General features: G+C 41.5%; 1 protein-coding gene across 1 annotated transcript; it reads left to right on the forward strand.

The window, feature by feature from the left end:
* On the forward strand, nucleotides 1–25,418 carry mfn2 (mitofusin 2). Its single transcript, XM_026153759.1, has 18 exons — nucleotides 1–400; nucleotides 2,881–3,062; nucleotides 4,332–4,467; nucleotides 4,560–4,722; nucleotides 4,800–4,924; nucleotides 10,668–10,776; nucleotides 11,522–11,629; nucleotides 12,180–12,333; nucleotides 16,334–16,401; nucleotides 17,820–17,941; nucleotides 18,156–18,282; nucleotides 18,355–18,459; nucleotides 21,784–21,886; nucleotides 22,364–22,587; nucleotides 22,853–23,008; nucleotides 23,503–23,699; nucleotides 23,806–23,940; nucleotides 24,915–25,418. The coding sequence occupies exons 2-18, from the start codon at nucleotides 2,885–2,887 to the stop codon at nucleotides 24,982–24,984; spliced, it is 2,280 nt and encodes a 759-aa protein (XP_026009544.1). The 5' UTR covers nucleotides 1–400; nucleotides 2,881–2,884; the 3' UTR covers nucleotides 24,985–25,418.

A 25,418-nucleotide genomic window follows, 5' to 3' on the forward strand; every position in this document is an offset into this window, starting at 1 on the left:
CCTGGCTGCAGCAGCTGTTCTCCAATCCAGCAGGTGGCGGTATTCCACCTTAGAGCTGTTTGCCATTGACACTAAAGAAGAGAGCGGGTCGCGCAGATAGTAAACGGAATAGTCGACACAATGCTGGAACGTAGTGTGCGCTGGGAAACTATATAAAGATCAACCTTTAAAGTATACTGTTTGACGTCTTTGGGGTTTACTAAAAACCAACGCAGTCAAAGTCAGTGCTTTAAGGTCCTTGGAACACGCGGAGACGCCCCTTGCAGTAGCAGCTAACTTGAGTTATCAGTATAACGTACAGGTGTGTGGGGTCGTGGGGAGCTCGGTGACTTGTAGAGTATTCAGAAGCCTCGGGGGCACAATGTAAGAGGACTGTTTGTGAAGAACGACTGCATCCACGGTAAGGCACACCCACGGCTTTGACTTAGCAAGTCGTTAGTGAAGCTAGCCTTAGCTCCTATCGAAGTTGGTTGACAGGTCAGCTCGTAGCTCGTAATTTATCCTTGAGCAGCTACTCCAGACTGTTAAAAGGACTTTGTGTCATGGTCAAGAACAAAGATGGAGGAACATATGAGAAACAGAAGCTTAATCAGAGATTGTGCAGCCGGAGTACTTGATGACATAGATTAGCTTGCACAAAGATGAGGAAAGCGTCAGTGTTAAAAGAACTTGGCGCAACGTGCCGAGTGTTTCTATTTTATTTGTGTTTATATTAAAAGCAGCATTAAGAAGAGCTTGATGGCACTGCTGCAATATTATCTTCAGCACTGTGTGAAAGGTCGCAGGGGCGGTGACGGAGCGCAACCAGCATGTTTAGCTGGTTTTGACTCTGCATGGATGAGGTGAAGCTTTCATAGATCTGCAGTGCCATCTTTGTCGGTATTCTCATAAACCCGCACTCACATATCGGGGGTGCCGCTAAAAATGATAAAAGAAACTTGCTTAGTGTTCATTTGTGGTTCGAGGCTGATAATTTGTTTCTGATTTAGATATAGCAGTTGTGAGGTCAGTGACTGCTACAGTCTTTCACAGTGGGCACTCTTTTTTTTTTTTTTTTTTTTTAATCTTCTTTATTTTAACTTATTATTATTTGTACTATGCTTCATCCAAAGTTTATTTGTAACTTTTGAAAATACATTTCAGATGTTAGGTATTTTGCTGTTTGTTATATTGCTTGTTTATTTAGGTTCTAAAATCACAGAGCCAGCCTTCCTAGTAAGTTTATTCAGTGTGTTACTTTTACCAGCTCTGATGCTGTTGCCCCAGCAGACGACGGCAAAGAAAAAGTACAGTAAGCTTACCACAACTGACTGACAGGTAATCTCCATCATATTGCTGCCCATGTCGAAGGATATCGGCTTCTTAGCAAATAGGGGCTTCTCATTCCGTTCTTGTTTCCAGGCTTTTGTTGGTCATCCACTTCACCCTGTTGTGGATGTGGACGCCCAAGTACTTTTACTCCTTGTCCCAGGATAGACACGGACTGTGTAGCCATCCTCTTCCTTCTGAAGATGACCCTTTAATTTGGTCTTTTTTTTTACATTTAGGAGACATTAGTCTGAGAGAGGGAAACAAGGCTGTGCTTAAAAACACTCAGAGCAGAGTGTTGGCCAATGATAATATTTAAATAAATCAGATAATCAGCTGTCAGAACATCAGCAAAGTTACCATAGTGACAACATTATTTGGCTTGGCGCTTAAAGGCTTATAAGACCCAGACTGTAAATGGTATCTTCTTGCTTTAGAGATCAAGAGAAGAAGTTGCTCTACATCAAATCAAATCAAATCACTTTTATTGTCACATCACATGTGCAGGTACATTGGTACAGTACGTGTGAGTGAAATTCTTGTGTATGAGCTTCACAAGCAACAGAGTTGTGCAAAATACAATAATGTAAACAAGCAAAATACAAGAATGGCTACATCTGAAACTAATAAATATATGTACAATATATAATAGTATATGCATTTCTGGATGTGTATACTAAATATTTTTCTGTGTGTGTGTGTGTGTGTGTGTGTGTACACATATTTTACAAATTAAATAGAGTAAACAATAAATAAAATATATAAAAATATACAGAGTTGAGACATGTGCAAAACAGTGGCATTACATGTGTGTTCTGTGCTGTGAAAATGTATTCAAAGAGAGAGAGAGTGAAAAACAGCTGCTTTCTGCTTTTCTTAAACCAATCTAAATATAATAGAACTGCATCAAGCACTGAAATGGCACTCCTTTCATTCAAATACCTCCAGATCAAAAAGTATACATCTGTTGCCTTTGAGGAGCACCTTGTGGGAAAGGGGACACATTTTCCTACAATTTGAGGATCAAATGATGGCTCTAGATTGAAAATTGTGGATTCCCCTGCTGGTTGAAGAGAAAAATTTAATTAGATTTATTTTCTGCCCAGCCTGTTGCCTAAATCAGTCCATTGCTGTCAGGTTGATTCGATGTGGAATGACCTCTCTATGTCAAATGTTTGGGAGGAAAGATGCCTAGAGTAAGAAAATTGACAGATTATTGATATGAATGAAGATGTTTGGTAATAAATGTTAAGACTTTATTAACAATAAGCCATGCCTCAACGGTTGTTTTGGTTTCTTTATTAGAAAAATGGTGTGAGAGAGTGTGATAATGATAATTGTAAAGATAACAGTTTTCGTTTACAACAAATAATAGGCTGTCACCAATGAAATGGTCTTTTAAGGCTACCCCTGGCTAGCATGCAGTGCACTATTAGACGAGTATTGGCCGAATTCCTATTTCAGACAGCTTGTCAGTCCAGTTTGCAGTAAGAAAGTAAATGTGCTTGCACTGAATAATGTGTCGCTTTTGCTAAACATACTGGGCGTGTCTGTGATGTTTTATCTCTCTAGTGCCATGTCTCTGGTATTTCCACGACTCAGCACCAACCCATTTCATAGCAAGAAGGAAAAAAGAATCATGGCGGAAGTGAACGCATCACCGCTTAAACATTTTGTCACAGCAAAGAAGAAGATCAACGGGATCTTTGAGCAGCTGGGGGCTTACATCAAGGAGAGTGCTTCCTTCCTGGAAGGTACTACAACACCGAACACACACTCTTACCACTTTACTACACGTAAAAGTCACAAATGTAAAGAGTCTTGCTTGAATTGATATTTTTCTGGACTCTGTCCAAACCGCTATCAGTGTTGCAGTGCTTTCCCAGCTTGTATCTTTGATCCTGCTACCATGCGCTGGCCAGTCCCAGGTAACCTTTGTGCTGTCAGCTGGGATAGACTGTTGTTATTTTATTTCCCCGCAGTACAGATAGCATGACAGCAGCCTGCATGCTTTTTGTCATAGAGACGCTTTAAGCCTGCTGTGGGCACGTAGTACAGTCAGAACATTACTTGGAGACACAAAAAGACAACAGGGACCCTTGCATTCATTAAGGTCAGCTGGCCACAGAAGTAGCACATTCTTCAGTTTTCAAATGCATTTGGATCGATGATTGATTGATTGATTGATTGATCGATCAACTGTGTCATGTTTATGACCTAAGCATCAGACCCCAAAATCCCGAGGGGGCGGGGGGGACTAGACTCATTAATTTAAAAAAAAAAAAAAAGTGTTTCTTATCCGATTACTCTATTAACCGATGGATTACTAAAATAATCGATAGTCGTAACCCTAGTCTGTTTCACACTGAATTATGTGAGTGTGCTACATCCTGCAGACGATGAGCTGTGGCTTATAGTCGAGGCACACTGAAGTTCACAGGGAAAATTTATCAGCACAAGCCTGATATACACTTTTAATTCTTATTCCTACTTTTATTTTTTCATGTCTATTTAAGTGCTATTTATGACACTATGTTTGCACTGAAGCACCGCAGCAATTTCCTAATGTTGTAAACCTGCTCAACATTTGGCAATAAACCCCTTTCTGATTCTGATACGGCACTACACAACACAGGAAATCCAATTAACGCAGTAAGATCATGTTGAACGCAAGCACATGTCTGGACAAAGACAAAAAAGATCTCAAAGATCTTCTTTGTCAGATTACCCCACCCCCCCACCTCCACCCCCGCACGCCTGAACCAAAACCTCTGATAATCTGTGGCTGGTTGCTTAGTGTGTTTTGAGTGTGTGTTCTGTTGTTCATGCTACAGCCATCAGTGCTCACAGAGTTTGAATGAGGTGATCTGTGCAGCGTCATACTATTTCTTTCTCAGTCAGGCCTTTTTTGTCATTGAAGGTCTGTGTTTTGATCTTGAGAAGGTGGCATAAATCACTTTGAATGAATATGATAACTTTCAGCATGAAAAGCTAACCTCCGCCTGATGACTTTGACATATTAGAGGCATACAAAAGTGAAGAGCTAGACCCGGTTGCCACGGAGGAGCAGGTCCAGGAGGTCCAGGGTTATCTTGCCAAGGTGACCGGCATTGGAGAAGTTCTAGCCCGCCGGCATATGAAGGTGGTTTTCTTTGGAAGGTATGTACACTTAAAATAAGTGCGAGTTTATTTCATGACTCGAAGTAGAATTGTGTGAGATGCTGATCACAGCTTTGCTACGTGTTCTTCAGGACCAGTAATGGGAAGAGCTCAGTAATCAATGCCATGCTGTGTGACAAGGTTCTGCCATCTGGGATAGGACACACTACCAACTGCTTTCTGAGGGTGGAGGGCACAGATGGGAATGAGGCCTTCATCCTCACTGGAGGCTCTGAGGAGAGGAAGAACATAAAGGTGAGCAAAGCCGACGAAGTCGACTCTGTGTGGAAAGGAAGCTTCATATCTGACTCTTATGTTGTCTGTGGTTCCAGACAGTGAACCAGCTGGCCCATGCTCTCCACCAGGATGAAGATCTGGATGCTGGCAGCCTTGTTTGTGTCATGTGGCCTAAGGCCAAGTGTGCTCTGCTCAGGGATGATCTAGTGCTGGTGGACAGGTCAGATACATGTTTTGTGGAATAATTCTAGGGGTCTTGCAAGTAGTTGAGGCCATTTTTAAAGTCCAGTTCCATTTCCAGAAAATGTGTGGTCCCACTGAAAATGTAAATCAAATTGCAGTGATTTGGAAATCATTTGAATTGTGTGTGTAATAGTCCAAAGACAAGGTGTCAGAGTTGGAAAACTGAGAAATGTGTTCTTTTAAAATATATGTTCTATCTGAATTTGAAGCCACCGACCTGTTTAAAAAGAAGCTGGGACAGGGGTTATAACAGACCTGAAAAGCTTTGCCTTGCTTTTCTCACAACTAACAAACTTGAGAGCATCCTGTGGAGTCTATACCTTGTAGTAAAGTTGTGAAGTTAAGCAATATAAGAATAGTATTTCTGAAGTCAGATTTTGAGATTGCATCACATATAAACATGTCATTCAAAGAATTTGGATTAAATCTCTGCAAGCAAAGCACAATATGAAGACAGCAGTACGCTAAAAAACAAATCAGAGCTTTAGCTAAGGCTGACGACCTCTCCAAGCAGCCTCAGTCAAACACAGAAGCTGTTTTATATTTATTTAGCTGCCCCCTTGAAATCTAAGCTTTATTTTAGCGCAGGGGTGGGCAACTCCAGGCCTCGAGGGCCTGTGTCCTGCAGGTTTTTTAGTTGTGTCCTTGATCCAACACAGCTGATTTAAATGGCTAAATGACCTCCTCAGCATGTCTTGAAGTTCTCCAGAGGCCTGGTAATGAACTAATCATGTGATTCAGGTGTGTTGACCCAAGGTGAGATCTAAAACCTGCAGGACACCGGCCCTCGAGGCCTGGAATTGCCCACCCCTGTTCTAGCGTGACAGCTGCATGCATGACTTTTAAATTTGATCCATTTCAATTTTCAATGGTTACTCGGTGTGCTCAATTCTAACTCTGGCATAGCCTAATAAAGAACACCACAGCGAAATGAACTGACTGAACAGTTATTAATGGTCATGAATGGCCTATAGATGTAACTGATCAGTCTGCGTTGTGGTAGCTATAAATAGGGTTGCAAAGGGGCGGAAAATTTCCGGTAAATTTCCATGGTAAGTTAAGCTTGGGAATTTTGGAAATATTCCATATTGGAAACTTTCCATGGAAATAATGGGAATTATGGAAATTAATGGGAATTTAGGAGAACTAACTGGGAATATATTATTTCCAAGCATAAATATAAACAGAAATCATAAGAAAACCTCCATGCAAAATGTTTTCAACAGATATTTCAACAGATTTATTTGTAAGTACAGTAGAATAGAACACGTTTCAATAACTTGTTTCATGGATGAATAAAAACAGAAATGTTGAGTTCAATATTACCATCCCCTAACCCCGCTCATTCAAAATTGCCCCCTGTCCAAAAATCTCCACAAAGTCCCATTCAAAAGGTTAAATGAAAAATGCCACTTATCCTCCAAAACGTCCCATTAAACATGCAAATCTTCCTTCAAGCAATCCTCTTTTCTCATTTTTGCTCAGTCAATAGACTCTTCCTGGACCTCATCATCATCCAACAACATGTCCACTTCTTCAGCATCCAACTCTGAGTCTTCCTCTTCAGTGTCACTTTCCAGCCTTGTTGAGGATGGCTCTGTGTCAGGCTCAAAGAGCCGTAGGTTTGCCTGAATGCCGACCAGCTTTTCCACTCTCACATTTGTGAGCCTGTTGCGAACCTTTGTGTGGGTGTTCTCAAACGGTGACCAGTTGCGCTCGGAGGCAGCTGATGATGGTGGGATTTGGAGGAGGATGGAGGCTACAGGTGCAAGGGCCTCAGATTCACATAGTCCCTTCCACCAGGTGGCTGCAGATATGTGCTGGCATGACTGCCATATTCCATCCCCTTTCCAAAGGCCTTGCTTTGTTCGATACTTTGCCAAACTGCCTAGAACTTTGCCTTTATCGAGACCCAGGTGGTCAGACATGGCTGTAATGACCGCATAGGCACCGTTGATCTCTTCCCCAGAAAGTATGCCCTTGTCATATTTGGGGTCCAGCATGTATGCTGCATGCACTGACTTCATGCAGAACTCCCTCCGCTGTTCCAATGACTTGACCACAGCCGTTTCCTCTCCTTTCAGTAGTAGGGGAGTGGGCAGAATTGTCTGGATTTCTTCTTTGAGTTTTGCAAAAAGGCACTGGACATCTGACAAGATGGCACCATCCCCCTCTATCTTCGCTATTGCTGCTGCAATAGGTTTGAGGGTTTTCTGACTGCTAGATACTCTTTCCCAGAACACATCATCCAAGATGACCTTCTTGATGTCACTGTCGATGCCTACAGACTGGGATATGGCCATCTCTTGCAGAGACTCCTTTCCCTCCAGAAGGCTGTCAAACATGATAACAACACCACCCCATCGCGTTATGCTGGGAAGCTTCAGTGTAGTACTCTTGTTCTTTTCCTTTTGCTTTGACAGAAATGTAGCGGATGTTACTTGTTTGCCTTTAACATATTTCAGAACTTGCTTCACTCTCTTATTCAGAGTGTCCATTGTTTTTAGTGCCATTATGTCTTTTAGGAGAAGGTTTAGTGTATGGGCAGCACAGCCAATAGTAGTTATATGTGGGTAGGTCTCCTCCACATGTGCCCAGGCAACCTTCATGTTGGCTGCATTGTCAGTGACCAGTGCAAAAACCTTATCTGGTCCAAGGTCATTGATGATCACTTTTAGCTCATCTGCAATGTATTGGCCTGTGTGTCCGTTTTCCTTTGTGTCTACACTCTTGTAGAACACAGGCTGAGGAGTGGTGATTATGTAGTTAATAATTCCTTGTCCCCTGATATTGGACCATCTATCAGAGATGACTGAAATACAGTCAGCTTGGTTAATGGTCTGTTTCACCTTTTCTTGAACTCGACTGAACTCTTCATCCAGTAGATGAGTAGACAATGCATGTCTGGTTGGGGGAATGTATGCTGGTCGGAGAACATTCAAAAATCTCTTCCAGTACACATTGGATGTCAGCATCAGGGGTGAGCCAGCTGCATAGACTGCACGAGCAAAACACTCATCTGCGTTTTTCTGGCTAGTGTCATCCATAAAATCAAAGAATCCTCTGATGCCAGAGGGACCAGGAGCTGATGAGTGGGTGTCTGATTCTGATACAGCTGAAACAGATTCATTTTCCCCTTGAGTGGAACTCCTGGCTGCTGCATGTGTTGGGCCTTGAGGAATTTTTTTGCACTTTGCAATGTGCTGCTGCATTTTTGTGGCATTCTTCACGTACGTCTTATCACAATACTTACACATATATACAGATTTCCCTTGTACATTAGCTGGTGTAAAATGTCTCCACACATCAGATGGCGCACATGGCATTTTTCTGTAAAATAAAACAAGAGCTTGTAAAAATGCTAATGCAATGCAAGAGATCGTAATAATACAATTGCAATATGATAATAAACAGATATAAATAGTAAGGCTAGCTAAACAACTGGAATGATCTTCAAAACAAAACAGCCAAATGAGGAAGCTAGCATCTTCTTTATGTTATACTAGCTATGGCTTATTTAGCATCTAACAGATGCTAGCATTTTATTTAGCATCTTATCAGATTGCTATCTACCAGATTAATACATTTTATGTGATATTCACAATTTAAACATTTAATGAATATATTTTCCCATAATATCATCAAAACTTACCTCACTTGTTAAGTCCACAGGCTCAAATGTGTGCCTTTAATACTCTTTGTCCTTCAGGCTCAAAAGTGTGGTCCATGTGTACATGTGATGGAGGCATGCACAGTGCCAGTAGGTGGTCTCAATAGCCATGCAGCAAGCTTGTGCTCTGTACATGTGATTAAGGAATGGCATGGATATTCAAGTGTATTTGAATTGCATTTGTTTGTTTTTGTCAATATTATGCTAAAATATACTTTGCTCAACTATATTTAAGTTCCCTAAGAAGAGCCAACCTTCAATTTTGAAAATTCCCACTTTATTCCCATAAATTCCCGTTAATTCCCATGGAAAGATTCCATCTTTGAAAATTCCGGGAATTTTGCAACCCTAGCTATAAACGGTGTAACAGACTCAGTAGCACTAGGAATACACAAAAAGATTTCTGCATTATCAACTGAATGCTTGAAAACAGTTTGCAACCCTATAGCTTTACAGCAGAGCTTCATTCTGTTTTAATTAGGTAACACTCAGCAGGTTGCATATATGAAAGGCTGCTTCGCTTTTCTACTCATCTGTGCACTTAAAGCACTTTACACAACTTGTGCTTGTACGAATGGGTGAATGCACATCTTTCTAAGTGCTTCATAGCTAACATTCATACTCCGATGGATGCATTGGAGAGCAATTGAGGATTAGTATCTTACCCAGGGATATTTGGCATGTAGACTAGGGGAAGCCAGGAATCGAACCACCAACCTTCCGATCAGTGGATGACCTACTCTACCACCTGAGCTACAGCCACCCCGAGATCACCTGATGGTCGGGGTCATATTTGTCAGGTTATTGGGACCAACCTGCGAACTGTGTTGGATCAGTGATGAGCTACTACGTCATCTATGGGTTTTCTTCTTTTTGTTCTTAATGTCGATGCCTGGGAATCCTCGTGACATCAGCTTTTCCTGTGTAAAACGGTGTCATAGCACATTTAGTCAAATGTTTGCCAGAGAGAGGTGACAGACAGAGACACAGTCAGTGCATGTTGAAGTACATTGTTGTTATGGGACTTTGACAGAAGCTGTGACTGAAGGACCTGTAGGGCCAAAGAGCATCAGACAAGTGAAAACCAGGATGCAAGAAGAAGTTTAACATGCTTTTGCTCCTGCTGAGGTAGAGGGAAGTGTACTCTCTATGGAGGAGCACTAAAAAGGTCACCTCCAGCTTTTGATCCTAGTTTTTCTTCCTGAGACATTTGGGAAGTTGACCGAACCAGGGGTGGGATATCAGAGCCTCAAATTTATATCACAGGATATGAAGGAAATTTGTGATGATGCAGAAAAAAAGAATGGATGACTGATTGCAGCTCACAGACAGCAGCATTTATTAATGCAAAAATAAAGAATGAGCTACTCTCATTGATGGCACACTGCCACTCTGCCAATCTGAATCTATGCCTTACAGTGCCAACAGCAGCATTATATACAGTGATACAGTGTAAGACAGCTGTGAACACAAGTAGCCTGGGTAGTTTTTTCAGGAGAAATGTTTAACAGTTAGAGAGGATAATGTGGATGGCATCATGCTAGTCTGTGGGATGACTTTGGAAGTCAGGAACCTCTTTTGATCTCCAAAGTGAGTGAAGGCAGAGGCAAGAGTTAAATGCTGGAAGCTGAAGTAGCAAGAACGTTGTTCAGAGTTCAGAAAGGAGTTGAGACAAGCTCTGGGGAAGTTCAGCTGTAGTGCTAAGGGTAACTGCAGAGGAGGAGATGCAGAGTGTTGGTGTGACAGAGGAGGATTCTGGGATAGTGTGAGATGAAGGCAGATAATCTGCTGTGGCGACCCCTAAAGGGAAAAGCTGGGCAAACAAGGTGGCGGCTTCGTTACTGTAGGTGGCTGACTTTATGGAAAGATGTTGGCTGACTTGAAGCAGAGTGAGACCGAGGCTTGTCTCACAAAAATGTCCCAAACCGTATTTCTGCTTCACTATAAGAGTATTTGATATTGGATTTAAATTTTCTTTTTAATGAAAGTGGCTGTGCTGACTTGGCGAGGACTCTGATTCTGTTGTTTAACATCATGTTTGCATCTCAAGCCCAGGGATTGATGTTACCACAGAGCTCGACAGCTGGATCGACAAGTTCTGTCTGGATGCTGATGTGTTTGTTCTTGTGGCAAACTCTGAATCCACGCTGATGCAAACGGTAAGAACTGCATGAAGAGATGAGGTTCAAACAGGACTGTTGATGACATGTCAAAACAATCTGAGTGAGGGGATTGTGTGACACTGCTGTGCATTGGGAACATTTTGCTTATATGGTGTTTTCCCTGTCAAAAGTCGTGTGAGGAGAAAACATAATCCAGACAAATAATTTCTTTTAACAGGGACAGGTATTCATGCTTTACCGCCAACACAAATAAATTCAACAACTGACATGCGTAGAACTCTGCAGCTTTGTGCACAAAGAAGCCTGGTTTTTGCACACTGCTGCAGTTTGATGCTCTTGTGGGTAGCTGTTGGTGCTCACAGCTGAATCTTGCTTGCTCAAATGAACTCCCTTTTGACTGTTTGGAAGCAGGAATTTAATTGTATGAGTGCCAATGAAAACATACTACCTTGAAATTATTTACTTGGATTGTTGTTTTGTTTTTGTTTTTTTTTGGCACATGACCTTTGACAGAAGAATAATTCTATAGTTGCCATCAGGAAAGGTCATCACAGATGAATCCAAAGTATTTCAAAGGGTTCTTTTTCTTATGATGAAAGATTTCTGTCCTGATGGGTCTCATTCAGAGTAACAGTGCCTCCCTCAATAATGGTGGTTTGAGTATAAAGAAATGTGAATCTAACTTTTTTTTTTTTTTTTTTTTTTGCCAACCATTTGCATTTTCTCATTCACGGATTCCTTTTTTTTTTTTTTCAAACATTGGTACATTTTCATCTTGCAGGAGAAGTCCTTCTTTCACAAGGTCAATGAGCGACTTTCCAGTCCCAACATTTTCATCCTCAACAACCGCTGGGATGCTTCTGCCTCAGAACCTGAATATATGGAGGAGGTCAGTTATGGTGTATACACAAAGTACTTCTTTATGGCTGTTGTAACACTAGCAAGAGTGTCCACTTCAGTTTAGCATTTACCATTTGATGTCTCACATGGGACATTTTGGTCTCCTAACAGCTAAAGAGGTGTCCTTGTTGCTGTGGTGGGCAAATTTAAAGACACGATGATGACTTTGTTAAAGTTGTGTGTGCATGAATGCGTATTAGCTGTCAGGAGGTACTACAAACCTTAAGATGGTCCTTATTGTGGCTTGTTGGTTACACACTAAAGGGCACTGTTCCAGGAGAAATCACCTCAAAACTCTCAATACCTGTCTAAAGATTCATTTTTTTAATAATGTGTTAGTCTGATGCTGCAGTGTGTCCTCTTTGCCTTGTATTAGAAGTTTCTAAGAGAGTTTATGAAACGTTTCTATTTAATTTTTCTTAATACCGTAAATGTATAAATCTCAATGTGGCATCACTTCCTCATCCAAAGAAAGCTTTGTTCTGGTAGGCTTTGCCTTTGTGATCCTTGCTAATTTAAGTGTGTTCTTGCTCAACCAGGTCCGTGGGCAGCATATGGACCGTTGCACTAATTTTCTGGTGGATGAATTGGGTGTAGTGGACCGAGCCCAGGCTGGTGACCGTATATTCTTCGTTTCTGCCAAGGAAGTACTTCAGGCTCGTGTGCAAAAGGCTCAAGGAATGCCTGAAGCAGGTGAGGGAACCAGTCTGCGCAATCAAAACTCTGGAAAGGTTTGAATTTTGAAATACGCAGCAAAAAAAGTTCCTTGACAAGCTCTGTACAATGATAAGATTGTACTAGATCGATCGGGGCCCAAGTTGTTGACTGCCTCTGGTGCTGTTGGCCAGTGGAAGGCTGGTAGGTACTGGGCTACTGTTGGCTGAAGATGAGACGGTGAGAGAGGAGAAAAGGCAGGATTGTGGAGGAGTGGGTACTTTAAATGTAAGGACCATGACTGATGTGATGGACAGGATGAAGGTAGATGTTTTGTGCATGCAGGAGACAGAGTGGAAGGTAAGCAAGGCCAGAAAACATTTTCTGCTTTTCTTTACAGCCATGTGACAAGGTTATTAATCCCATCATGGTGCCACACAGCCATTTGTGAGTGTCTGTAGCTAAGGAGGTAGAGGAGGTCATTTATCTAATCAGAAAAGCTGTTCCCATCTCCATTCTGCATGCCAAAGTATCCTTAGGAGTACTACTAACCCCCAAGTTTCTCTCTGGTGCATTTATTGGAGTGTTAATGTTAGAAAAAATGTACTTCGTGTAGAAAGAAAAGTCCTTGTATGAATGGCTGAATGAGGCGTGTTGTGTTAATTGCTTTGAGTGCTCGAATATAAAAGCGCTATATAACAACCAGTCTATAACATAGTAGGCTTGACCAGTAACAATGTAACATTAACAAGTCTAGTCATAAATACGAAGTCTGTAATGTACATGCAATGTCCATTTAAAACTTCAACTTTACCTTTGACTTCCTTGTAGCATGCTGTTAGTTTTGTCAGTGGAGAAAAAAAGGTGGGATGGGGTCACATCCCTGTCTTAAACATGATTTAGTATCCTCTAAATATTTTACTTTCATACGCCACTCTTTGGAAAGCCTGTGTGTTGAATTGTGTGCTGTTTGTTTCTCCAATGGCTCTGTTTGTGTTTTTACCAGCTTCTTTCTTTATGCAGCACTCAGCTCTGCTCACTCACTAAACCTCAACAGCACCATCTGTTGGACTAAAAGTGCAATTGACTTTAGTATATAAATAAAATATCACACGCACAGCACCTCTGCATACATAGGTTTCTATGGCTATGTCCACACATACACAGATATTTTTGAAAACGCAGATTCTTCTATGCGTTTGGGCCTTTCGTCCACACGTAAACTGTGCTTTCAGTCACGGAAAACTTGATCATAAAATGCAGATTGTAACCATGATCATGACCACCGATCAATAACCAGTGATCAAAGACCGTTATGAACCTGGCAGTCATAGTAGGGGTGGGTTTTGATAATCGATTTATCGATTAAAATCGATTCTGGCTTGGATAACGTGATATCGATTCATTAAAATCCTGAATCGATTTTTTTAATATAAATTAATTTTGCCCGAAATGCCAGAATCACAAAATTTCGAAAACCACCAAACAGCTAAAACAGCTTTAAATGAGAGCAGGTACACGGATTCTGCACAAAGACTTAAACACAAAGCGCGGACCTGCGGATCAGAATCAGTGAGATGTCGCCTTTCTCACCCGACGGCACGGACACGGTCGGGGCTGAAAACCGACAGCTCACTGACTCTGATGTTTCAGCGGGTCCACACTTTGTGTTTATGCCCATTTTGCGCTGATTCTAAAGGTGTTAGTTTTATCTCTCTCCAAACAATATTGACCGAACCAGCAGCAAAAGAAGATCCAAACTACGCTTCACATAAACATCGTCATGAATTCACTCTGACTTTTGCTGTTTTGCTTCCACCGCACTTCATGCACAGCTCTCTCTCTCTCTCTTGCTCTCTCTGTACTTCAAGAACAGTTTCCAGTCTAAAATCTCTTTTTTCTGTATTATTCGCTTTCTTATTACGCACAAGTTGTTTACAGCGCTGTCGGCTGCTGTTTTTTTCCTTTCACTTACTTCCAAAAGAAAGCCTCATTTCTGCCGTTCAATAGGCTTCTGAACAAATTTAAACTTTTTAAAATTATGCAAAATGCAAAACGCTTAGCCGTGTCTCTAATAAAACCGCTGTAACTTCAGAGGTAATGTTCATATGTTGATTAATGGTTTTATTTTGTTTTTGATGTACTGCAGAATATTTTTATAAAATCCCAGGCCAGGAAAGTCGCCTTCATGTTTTTCTGTTTTATCTTCAGCTACTTTGACACAAAGGCATCTGCTGTGATGCTTACACCTTTGATAAAGTCTGGAAAGTGTCAGCTTCCTTTTTATAGATACAAAAATATGTAAATGTACCGATCTGAATTATAATATTTCTGACTGTCTGAGGCAAAATTTCCCAGATTCGAATTGAATTGAATTAAATTGAATCGAATCGAGGATCGAATCGATTCAGGACCTTGTGAATCGGAATACATACACGGGTATTTTTAAAAACTGAGATTTTTCATTTAAATGGAAATAACGTGGCGTCACGCTGTGATGCCACGTTGTTGTTGTTTACATGAGAGAAATTTCTAGAATAAAAAAATACTGTCGCTGTTAATCTTACTATCTGCAGTTTTTACACGCTTACATATACACACACACAGTTACTGTCCCTCCATTTACAAAGACAGAGGCATCAGAGTGAACTTCGGACGTGGCTTCTACATTCAATACAGACGCTCTCACAACGCAAATTGGTTTTAAATAAATGTAATTTCTTTTAAATTAAATTTATGTATGTTGTATACATTTTTTTTTCATTCCTAAGTTGTGAGTCTACACCAGCCAAAATACTGTCTTTAGTTATTAACATTTGAAATGATGACGGCACTTGAAAAGTAACGCAAAATTAGCTGCCTTTTCAGAAAAACACAAACTTTTCAGAAGTACTTGAGATTTTATGAACGTACAAAACCCGGTTTACTCTTTCCCTCCCAGACTTCTTGACTTCTGATTGGCCAACACTTCTACATGGTTAGGATGGCATGGATTGGCATGTTCTTCAGAGCGTTTAACTTTGTTTTTGGCGTTTACATGTGGATGGAGATTTTTTTTTTTTTTTTTTTTTTTTTTTTTTTTTTTTTTTTTTTTTTTAAACGAAAATGGAAAATCTCAGTTTTCGAAAATCCGTGTATGTATGTGCGTAGCCTATGACTGCCAGGTCCATAATGATCTTTGATCACTAATTATTGATCAATGGTCATGATCATGGTTACAATCTGCTCTTTATGATCAAGAAATTGACCAGGTAAGACCCCAGGTGCAGGCTGTGTAGAGATGCTCATGAGACAATCCAGCGCATAACAGCAGGGTGCAAGATGCTATCAGGCAGGACATACATAGAGCGCCATAACCAAGTGGCCGGCATAGTGTACAAGTCCCGAGGTCACCACCCGACGGCGTTGAAGAATGTCCGAGCTAAGATCCTGTTAGATTTCCAGATACAAATGGACAAATTGGTAATGGCTAACCAAGATAGCCAGATGGCTATACCGAATGAAAGCAACATCAGGAAGAAGGAACATGAGAAGCAGGAGAAGTACCGAGGGTTCAGAGAAGAGGTGGAGGGTGAGGGGTAACAGTGGTCCCAGTGGTAATTGGAGCACTTGGTGCAATGACCTACAAGCTAGGCGAGTGGCTCCAGCAGATCTCAGGAACAACATCCAAGAACTCCGTCCAGAGGAACACCGTCCTAGATACTGTGTAGGACCTTCAAGCTCCCAGGCCTCTGGTAGAGGCCCCAAGCTTGAAGGATAGACTGCCCGGAGGGGCGAGGGGGGAATTTATTTTTTAATATAAAAATAAATGGATATATTTATATTAATTAATTATTAGATTACTGATAAGTATTAGAAAATGTTTAATTTGGCTTATTCTTTGTGTTTAAATAGATTTAAAAAAACACAGAATTCTTGTGCCACGTAAAAGTTGTATGTGATCTGTATAGTTTTTTGAGTTTGAATAGACTTTAAAGTGAGGTGATTAAAAAGTGTGAAACCCACTGTAGCGCACATTCTCACTCCTGTGCTGTTTCAGGTGGCGCTCTTGCTGAAGGATTTCAGGCCAGAATGTTTGAGTTCCAGAACTTTGAACGGCGTTTCGAGGTAAGATCCTCAAAACTAGAAATGAGATTTGATCTAATTTCTGTATGTTTGAATCGGTATGCTACATATGATTCAAACATATGTAGCATACATCTATGTGAAATTTCATACATCTATGTGAAACGCACAATTGGAAATCCTAACATCCATCTGTACGTCAGTGGGAAAATATATTCAAAAAATGTCCACCTTATACTTTCCTACACTTAAATTTGGGCTTTGCTTTTGTTTTATTAATTTTAATATAAAGTAATCCAGTCAGTGAGGTGATGTGAGGGGGGGGGGGGGGAGGTTTCCACAAAGGGTGGTATCTCTTCCCCTGAGCCTCCGTTTTCTAGCTATTTTTCTTGCAGATATACTGATAGGGTTCCAGATTGTGTTATGTTTCTGGTGTGATTCACATGCATTAACCTGATCCCATCAGCTGCTTGCACGGCTTGGTAGTAAGATGGTGTAAAAATCAGAGTTTCTGACTCCAGCTTGTCGGTCTGGTGAACCACCTGTCACCCAACTTGAAACAGTCTCGTCCACAGTACTCATTCATAAAGTGTTTTACAAACCCGAACATTATGACCAACAGATGCATTTTACTTTCTCAGTGCAGCTAGCCAAACAACACAGAGTCAATTACTGGTAAAGGGGGAGACGGAGAAAGCAGATATTCTTGATTTGTTACCATAAAATCCATTGTTGTAGCCAGGGACAGCACAACAGTTATCCTCTTAAACTGTTTTTTAGTTTTACTGTTCTTATTGACCGCAACCAACCAACCAACAAACTCTGGGATGTCACATTTTGTACTGGAAAAAGATGGCGCTAAACATGTTATAAAAAGCACTTATTTCATAAATCCAGCTACATAGAGTTTTATCTATGCCAGTTTTTGAAAGCAGGGCTCCATGGTGTAAATTAGCTTTCACATAGAGCTTTCTGTGCCTGCACTCATCATGTCATTGTATTTTTATTTATTTTTTTCACTGTCCTGTCTGTGACTGTAGCAATCAGAATTATTGTCTGAAGGCCAATAAAAATGCCCAACAGATTTATTTTTCCAAGTGCACCATTACTGCTTTTGCTATACTGGTCCACTTGATGTCATACTTTAATAGATTTCAGGATTTTTATGTTTTTACTTCGGTTCTGTTATTACAATCAGAATAGACAGGACTGGGGTATGGGGTATTATACATGATTATATATCCCTATCTGTAAATAACGACTATCATGTTAATTAATGCGCATTGTCCCGTTGAAATAAAAAAAATATTCTTATGCAGATTATGTAACTTAGTCTAACTACATTTGTGATTTAAAGCTGGAAATTTACCTTCAATTCCATCAGATCCAGGGTCATTCAGTTGCATTCTGTCATTTTTCTTGATTTGATATCTGAATTGCTGTCTGTCTGCTGTATTTAGGAGTGTATATCACAGTCTGCCGTGAAGACCAAATTTGAGCAGCATACAGTGAGGGCCAAGCAGATCTCTGAAGCCCTGCGTCACATTATGGATTCGGTATACATTGCTGCACAGGAGCAGAGGTGAGTCTGTGATTAAAAGCAGTATTTGTATATGCTGAGACTTTAAACCACAGACCCCCAAAAAGCATTGCCCTCCTCTTTTAGCCACAGAGTGCCTGGGGAAAGAATTCCCATAAATGGTTTTCATTGTGATTAAGACCCATGTGTGCAGCACATCTCCATCTTTAATAGACTTTCATTTTAAACTTAAAAAGCTGTGTGGGTTGGTGTGTAGAGTCTATTGTTTGGAGACCAAAGAGGACCGTCAGGACCGATTAGAGTTCATCGACAAGCAGTTGGATCTACTGACCATGGACTGCAAGTCCAAGATCAAGAAGATTACTGAGGAGGTGGAGAGACAGGTGAATTCTGGCACAGTGTGACTGTCCTGGTTTATGTGGATTCAGCTAAAAAGAGGGTGGTTGTTCTTTTAGGTTTCTAATGCCATGGCAGAGGAAATCAGGAAGCTCCATGTGCTGGTGGACGACTTCCATATGGACTTCCATCCATCACCAGTGGTGCTCAAGGTCTACAAAAATGTGAGTTTAACTTTAGCATATTCTTAGACTTTTACATTTACTCAGGGCCTTCTCGATATGACGTTCTTCTGCTTCCCTGGCCGCTGTGTCTGTGAGGATGCTATTCGTTGTGTGTTGTAGCATCCTGAGGGCACCCAGTTTGTGCTCCAGTGGATGATGAGAGTCAAACTCTAAATACTGATCCGTATGCTTTGGTCTCCAGTACACGTCAACTTTTAAATGTACCCTATTACTGATGGAAATCTCACAGTCTAACAAGGCTAACCTATCATTTTTTTCATATCCTCCCTGGTCAATCATTAAGGAACTGACCTCACAGCCCATTGTTCACCACTGGTGCTAGTTCCAGTCATTATGCAAACTTGAATGAGTGATGAAATATTTCTCCTACTGACAATGCTACGTCCAGATGAACAGAATCAACTTTTCAGGTGTAGTGAAAGTACATCAAGGTATGTTAATTGCACAATATTGTCCATGAATTCTACTCTCTGCCAGAAAATCCTGAAAGAGAATGTTTGACCATCAGTTCATGCTCTGAAGCTCAAGCCACCTGGGTTATGCAGCACAACAGTGATCTGAAAAAGAGAAGCAAGTCCACCTCTGAATTTCCCAGAAAAACAAAATGAAGGTTTTGGAGTGGTGTAGTCAAACTCTGGTCTTAAATCTGATTGTGATGCTTTGGCATGACGTTAAACAGCCCATTCATTCCTAAAAATGCCTCCATTATAACTGTATTAAAATAATTCTGCAAAGAAGAGTCGGCCAAAATTTCTCTTCAGTGATGGGGAAAACTCATTGCCAGTTATCACAGATACTTGATTGCAATTCTTGCTGACAAAGAGTGGTATAACCAGTGATGATTTAGAGGGCAATCACTTTTTCACACAGGAAACATCTATGTCAGAGAGTAGACACAGAACCATATAGACCAGGGGGTCTCAAACTCAGAGGAGCTGTGGGCTGCTGCTGCCGCCACTGTCATCTCATTGGAGGGCCACTTAAGTGATCAAGTAGAACAAAAAGAAAAACCAAGAAAATATCCACAAATATTTCCAAAAATGTAGTGCTTTTCTTTATTTTAAATATTCTATGATAAGAAAAATCTGCAAAAGTAAGCACAATTGTTTTTCCCCCTCACTCTTAGCTAACTGAAGCCTTTCATTGAACTACCAAATAAACAAATTTGTACTCTCTTTCTGGCCAGACACGGGGCAGCACTTCTGCTATCATTTGCAGACATGAGTGTACACATTAGTGTTTGACTCTCTTACTGAACTAACACAGTTTGTACTCTGTTTTTACCTCGGCCAGGTCCACGACTCTGAACCATGGTAAAGAGACCTCTGGTTAATACGTCGGGTTCCGTGTCGGGCTGGTAGCCGGTAGTTAGCTTTACTGTCTGGGTCAACTTTGCTAGCGAGAGACAGAGAGAGGCGTTAAAAGGCTGCTCCAACAGGACTTTATTGTTTCGGAGGCGGCGAACACAGTGTACAGTTGACTCTTAACAGCTTACTTACAACTGGGCTCGTCAGGCACTCTGCAATGACTGTAGTGGTTATTATATTTACGTGCTTCATCTTCCGTTTCTCATCGGTCGCGACTTGTTTTCAACTCTCCGTTCTCTCTCTCTCTCTCTCTCTCTCTCACACACACACACACACACACACACACACACACACACACACACACACACACACAATATGAGTGGGGCAGTCCCACTCATTTTCCCTGCTGCACAGACCACATTGTTTGTGATGTTTATAGACCCTTCACTACATGAACTATGACGCGCTGGGCAACTCTTCAACCCCTTTTTCAGCATTTTGGCCAATTCTCTCTAAACATTTTGCCTTTTATGTTTAGTCAGGTCAGTTGTGGCCCCCAAAAGCCCTTCTCCAAAAGATGGAAATCTACTCACTGACATTGACACTTGCCCCATCCCACCATCCACAGAAAGTCACAATCTGGGTCTCACTTTGGACTCCACAGTTTCATCCCAGGGTCATATAAGGGATGATATCAGGACCGTGGACAGCTCCTTGGGGCATTTGAAGTAGCAGAATGTTTCAACATCGCTTGAAAAAAAACTGCCAGCTTTTGAACCAAAGCCTCCCACTTGTCGCGTATATCTGAAACATTTTGTCCTGATTCCTGCAATTTGAGATTATGCTCGTTGAGATGTCCAGTTCTATCAGCAAGATACTTTCTACAGATAAGCCATCTAACAGCACAGTGGAGCGGGATGTCTTTGTATGAGCTATCCATCTCCTCGAGCAGAGACTGGAATTGGCAGTAAGTTAACGTTCCTGGGCCTGAAGCTGATTTTCACATACCAACATCCCCAGTGTGTGCAGCTTTGCTCTAAGGTCCAAGACGTATTAAATCTGGCTTTTAGCTGGGCTTGGACCTTCCCTCCAGCTTCCGTTAACCAGGTCCAACACCCCCGTGACCTGGAGTACCTCAGCAAACAACTGAGGGTCTAATCAGCGATCCAATTGCGTAAATCCTCGTGAATGAACTTTCAAATCATGGACTTTAAAGTCTTTTTCAGCCTCTCCACCAGCCTGTCAGTCTGAGGGTGGTAGACACTAGTCCAAACAGATTTAATGCCAAATAATTCATACAGCTCTTTAAGTGTAGCTCAGAAGGGGTGTAGCCTCAGGAGGTAGAGCAGGTCATCTACTGACCGGAAGGTTGGTGGTTTGAACTCTGGCTCCCCCAGACTGCATACCAAATATCTTTGATATTAAGATATAAATATCAAGATTTTAACCCAAAGTTGCTCTCTCATGCATCCACCTTTTAATGTTAGAATCTTAAAAGCACAGAAGAAGTGCTTGTGTGAATGGGTGAATGTGGCATGTTGTATAAAGCCCTGAGTCCTGAGTGCGGGAGAGTAGAAAAGCGCTACATAAGAATCATAAGACTTCAGTTACCATTTACCATTTAAGTGTGCAGTCAAATAAGACCTGATAATGGGTACAAAGAGGCTTTTGGAATGGTCGGCTGGTTAACCATCTGACACTTCAGGCAGGATGCACACCATCAGCGCACATTCTTTTGGATGCCCGGCCAATAAAATATACCTTTTTCCATATCATCATTTAGTTTAGATGTTTGTTAGCGGCCCTGAACCTACACAGTAGAAAAAAGGTTGTCAATTTCCCCTTGTGGGACTAATAAAGGTATATCAATAATCAAAGGTGTCAGTGAAAGAGACATGCAGATTGTGGTCTGTAATGACATCTTATATAAGGGATTGTCGTTAAACCTTTCAAAAAAACTAATGCTTTAACATTTCTTTGTCATTGTTTGTTGTAGGAACTCCATCGGCACATAGAGGAGGGCCTGGGCAAGAACATGTCGGAGAGGTGCTCCACCTCCATCAGCAGTGCACTGCAGACCACACAGAATGACATGATTGGTAATATGTCCACCTTTCTACTTCAACAGGCTCTGGTTTACGTTAAGCCACTATGAGGTTTTCAGCTATGATTGCCAAACACATGTGTATTTGTGGCATGCAACTAGTTACACTATATGGCAGGGGTGGGCAATTCCAGGCCTCGAGGGCCGGTGTCCTGCAGGTTTTAAATCTCACCTTGGGTCAACACACCTGAATCAAATGATTTGTTCGTTACCAGGCCTCTGAAGAACTTCAGGACATGTTGAGGAGCTAATTTAGCCATTTAAATCAGCTGTGTTGGATCAAGGACACATCTAAAACCTGCAGGGACACTGGCCCTTGAGGCCTGGAGTTGCCCACCCCTGCTATATGGAATAGTTATTGTTTGAAAATTGTGTTGTTGTCGTTATTGCTGTCGTGTTGTAATTCAAAGCCAAGCAGAAAATAATTATTTATTTTCACAATGACGCTGCTGTTTTCTGTTCATGTGTGCAGAGGGTCTGAAGCCTTTGCTGCCCAGTGCCGTGAGAGAGCAGGTTGACAAGCTGGTGCCTCGAAGTCAGTGCTTCAGCCTCAGTTATGACCTCGCCTGTGACAAGCTTTGCAGTGACTTTCAAGAAGATATCAGCTTCCACTTCTCTCTGGGCTGGACCATGCTGGTCAACCGCTTCCTTGGACCCAAGAATACCCGACGCGTTCTCATGGGCTACAATGACCAGGTAACATTGCCAGAAGCATAAACTTCCTCAAAGTGTCTACATAAGCAACATTGTATACAATTAAAAAGCATATTTGATGCATAGAATCCTGAAACAAAAAGCATAATCACATACCTAAATTGATATAGAAAGCTTCCTTTTCACCTTCAGCTGTGTCCTACTGTTGGACATGACTAGAATAAAACCAGGACAAAAAGACCAGAGCTGGATTGATCTGTACAGGGCCGTGTGCTTTGTGAGGTTATTCGCTGTGTTGTCCATACAGGTTCCTCGCCCAATGGCCTTGACACCGGTCAGCACCAGCATGCCTCCATTTCCACAAAGCGCCATGACCCAGGAGGAGCTGATGGTCTCTATGGTGACCGGTCTTGCTTCCCTCACCTCCCGTACTTCCATGGGTGTTCTTGTCGTTGGTGGAGTGGTGAGGATCTACAAACGCACCGCACACAATTAGAATTGAATGAAATATTAAGGAAACAGATCTGTTTTGGTGTTCCAGAATCAAAGAGGTAGTGATGGGCAACAAATGTATTATAATGCTCTACAGAGTGAATTGCAAAGCTCTGAAAATGGGACAGTACTTGCTTTTCCTGTTGTGGGATGGGAGTTGAAATGATCTGAACTGTGATGTTTTTGATTACGTGCTGGCAAAAAGCACAATAAAACCACAGCAACAGTGTTTACTCACCACCTGTAACACTTGCCAGAAAGGCTTTCTCATTAAGTTCATCATTTTATCATAGTTTTTATTAAAGAGGTATTCAAATTTTTGCACTATGAAGATTCCAAACTAACTTTTTGAATGCTGATTTTATTTCCTCATGCCTTTTGTTATTTCATAATAGCCAACCATTAAACGTAGACTTAGTGCTCAGCCTATGTTTCAGCCTGACCTTGGTCTTTCATTCTGTGTAGATCTGGAAAGCAGTGGGCTGGCGTCTCATCGCTTTGTCACTGGGCCTTTATGGGCTCCTCTACATCTATGAGCGGCTCACCTGGACCACCAAGGCCAAAGAAAGAGCCTTTAAGAGGCAGTTTGTGGATTACGCCAGTGAGAAGCTACAGCTCATTGTCAGTTACACTGGATCCAACTGCAGCCACCAAGTCCAGCAGTGAGCACACATAATTAGACTAATGTTACAGGAGAGAATGCCAAGTATATTTGTGATCCAGCACTGAATATTGTCGAGCCTTTCTAACGCTGTGTGTGGTTGACAGGGAATTGGCTGGGGTATTTGCTCAGCTCTGCCAGCAGGTAGACATCACCCGTCAAAATCTTGAAGATGACATCACTGACATGAACAGCAAGATCGAGCTGCTGGACAGCCTCCAGAGCAAGGCTAAGCTGCTACGGTAAAAATGCTAACCTCAACTGTGGCTCTTTGCTCATGCATGCTGTGTGTCTCTCTTTACAATGTAGAGTCTTGGGCGGAGTGATGAGGAGCAAAGTCCTGACTATCAACATATTTCCAGTTAAAATGAAATTGCAGTGGTGGAAAGAGCGAGTTAACTGTCAAACTTGTAAAACACTAGGCATTATTAAACATTTTGTTCACAGGTTACAGGTGACAAGCTATTTCAAAGAGTTCTAGGTTCCAACCTGCTGACAAGCTGGGGTCTTTCTATGTGGTGTTTGCATGTCCTCCCTGTGCCTAAATGGGTTCTCTTCAGTATCTGGGCTTGCTACCACAGTTCAAAGACAGGCACATTAGACTAATTTATGATTTGGAATTGGCCATAGGTGTGAATATGAACAGTTGTTTGCATTAGCCCCGTGAAACTGGTGATGCATGCTTCACACTAAATAAATTTGTAGGGCTGGTGTGATTCATCAAGTAATTCATTTAAAAATGGACACATTCTATGCTTTTATATGATGATGTAAACATGAGTTTTGCCCACATGTGTGACTAAAAAAAGACCTGCAACAGAAATGTAATTAACAGCAGCATGTGAATAAAACTCCTGACAACATTAAACCCAGACAGCCCCCAGTTTTTAGCAAAAACATTGATAACACAACTGCAGAGAGTGAAAGAAAACATGTTTCTGGTCCAAAAAGAAAAAGCAGCACATAAACTGGAACCTCGAAGTCCACCAACTACACCAGGCTGTGCCAGGTTCCAAACTGAGTTGTGCAGCCATTCACAGCAGGGTCAGAGTGTTTTTTGCACTATGCCATGTTCAAGCATGATCTCAGGATGACTATATTTCTGATCAACACATGCTGTTTGCAGGTGTCTCTTTTAAACATGCAACTTGTTGCATAATTGTCTATTTTTTTTTTTTTTTTTTTTAAACGTGTGTTTGCATTTGTGCCTTTTCAGGAATAAAGCGGGCTGGCTGGACAGTGAGCTCAACATGTTCACCCAGCAGTATCTTCATCACAGCAAGTAAAACCAGGTGGAACATCCTCAGAGGGAAAGAGTGGCACCGGAGCAACGTTTTGTACATCTGTTAATGGTTCCTCACAGGTGTATTTGAAGTCACTGAGAGAAATACTAACATTACTTTTAACAGAAGGCGTGGTTTGGATATCTGACATAAGTTGAAGGAGCTGCTAATTAGTTGTCATGTAGTTGTGTAGACGTGATGCCAGGATCAGTCTGTTGAGCTTGTCCGTGTTCAGTTGTGGTAATGTGCAAATGAACATGAACTGGCCATCTGTTGATGGCTCATCAGCACTGATAGGTCACACCCACCACCTTCTGTCAAAAACTCTGTCACGCTGTCCTTTAATGGAATTCTGCTTAACCTGGTACTTTCCGCCTGTATAGATGTGATTTTGTGTATACATGTGAACACTGGACAAATACAGAAGTAAGACACTC

Source organism: Astatotilapia calliptera, chromosome 20 (assembly GCF_900246225.1).
Source record: "Astatotilapia calliptera chromosome 20, fAstCal1.2, whole genome shotgun sequence".
Classification (NCBI taxonomy): domain Eukaryota; kingdom Metazoa; phylum Chordata; class Actinopteri; order Cichliformes; family Cichlidae; genus Astatotilapia; species Astatotilapia calliptera.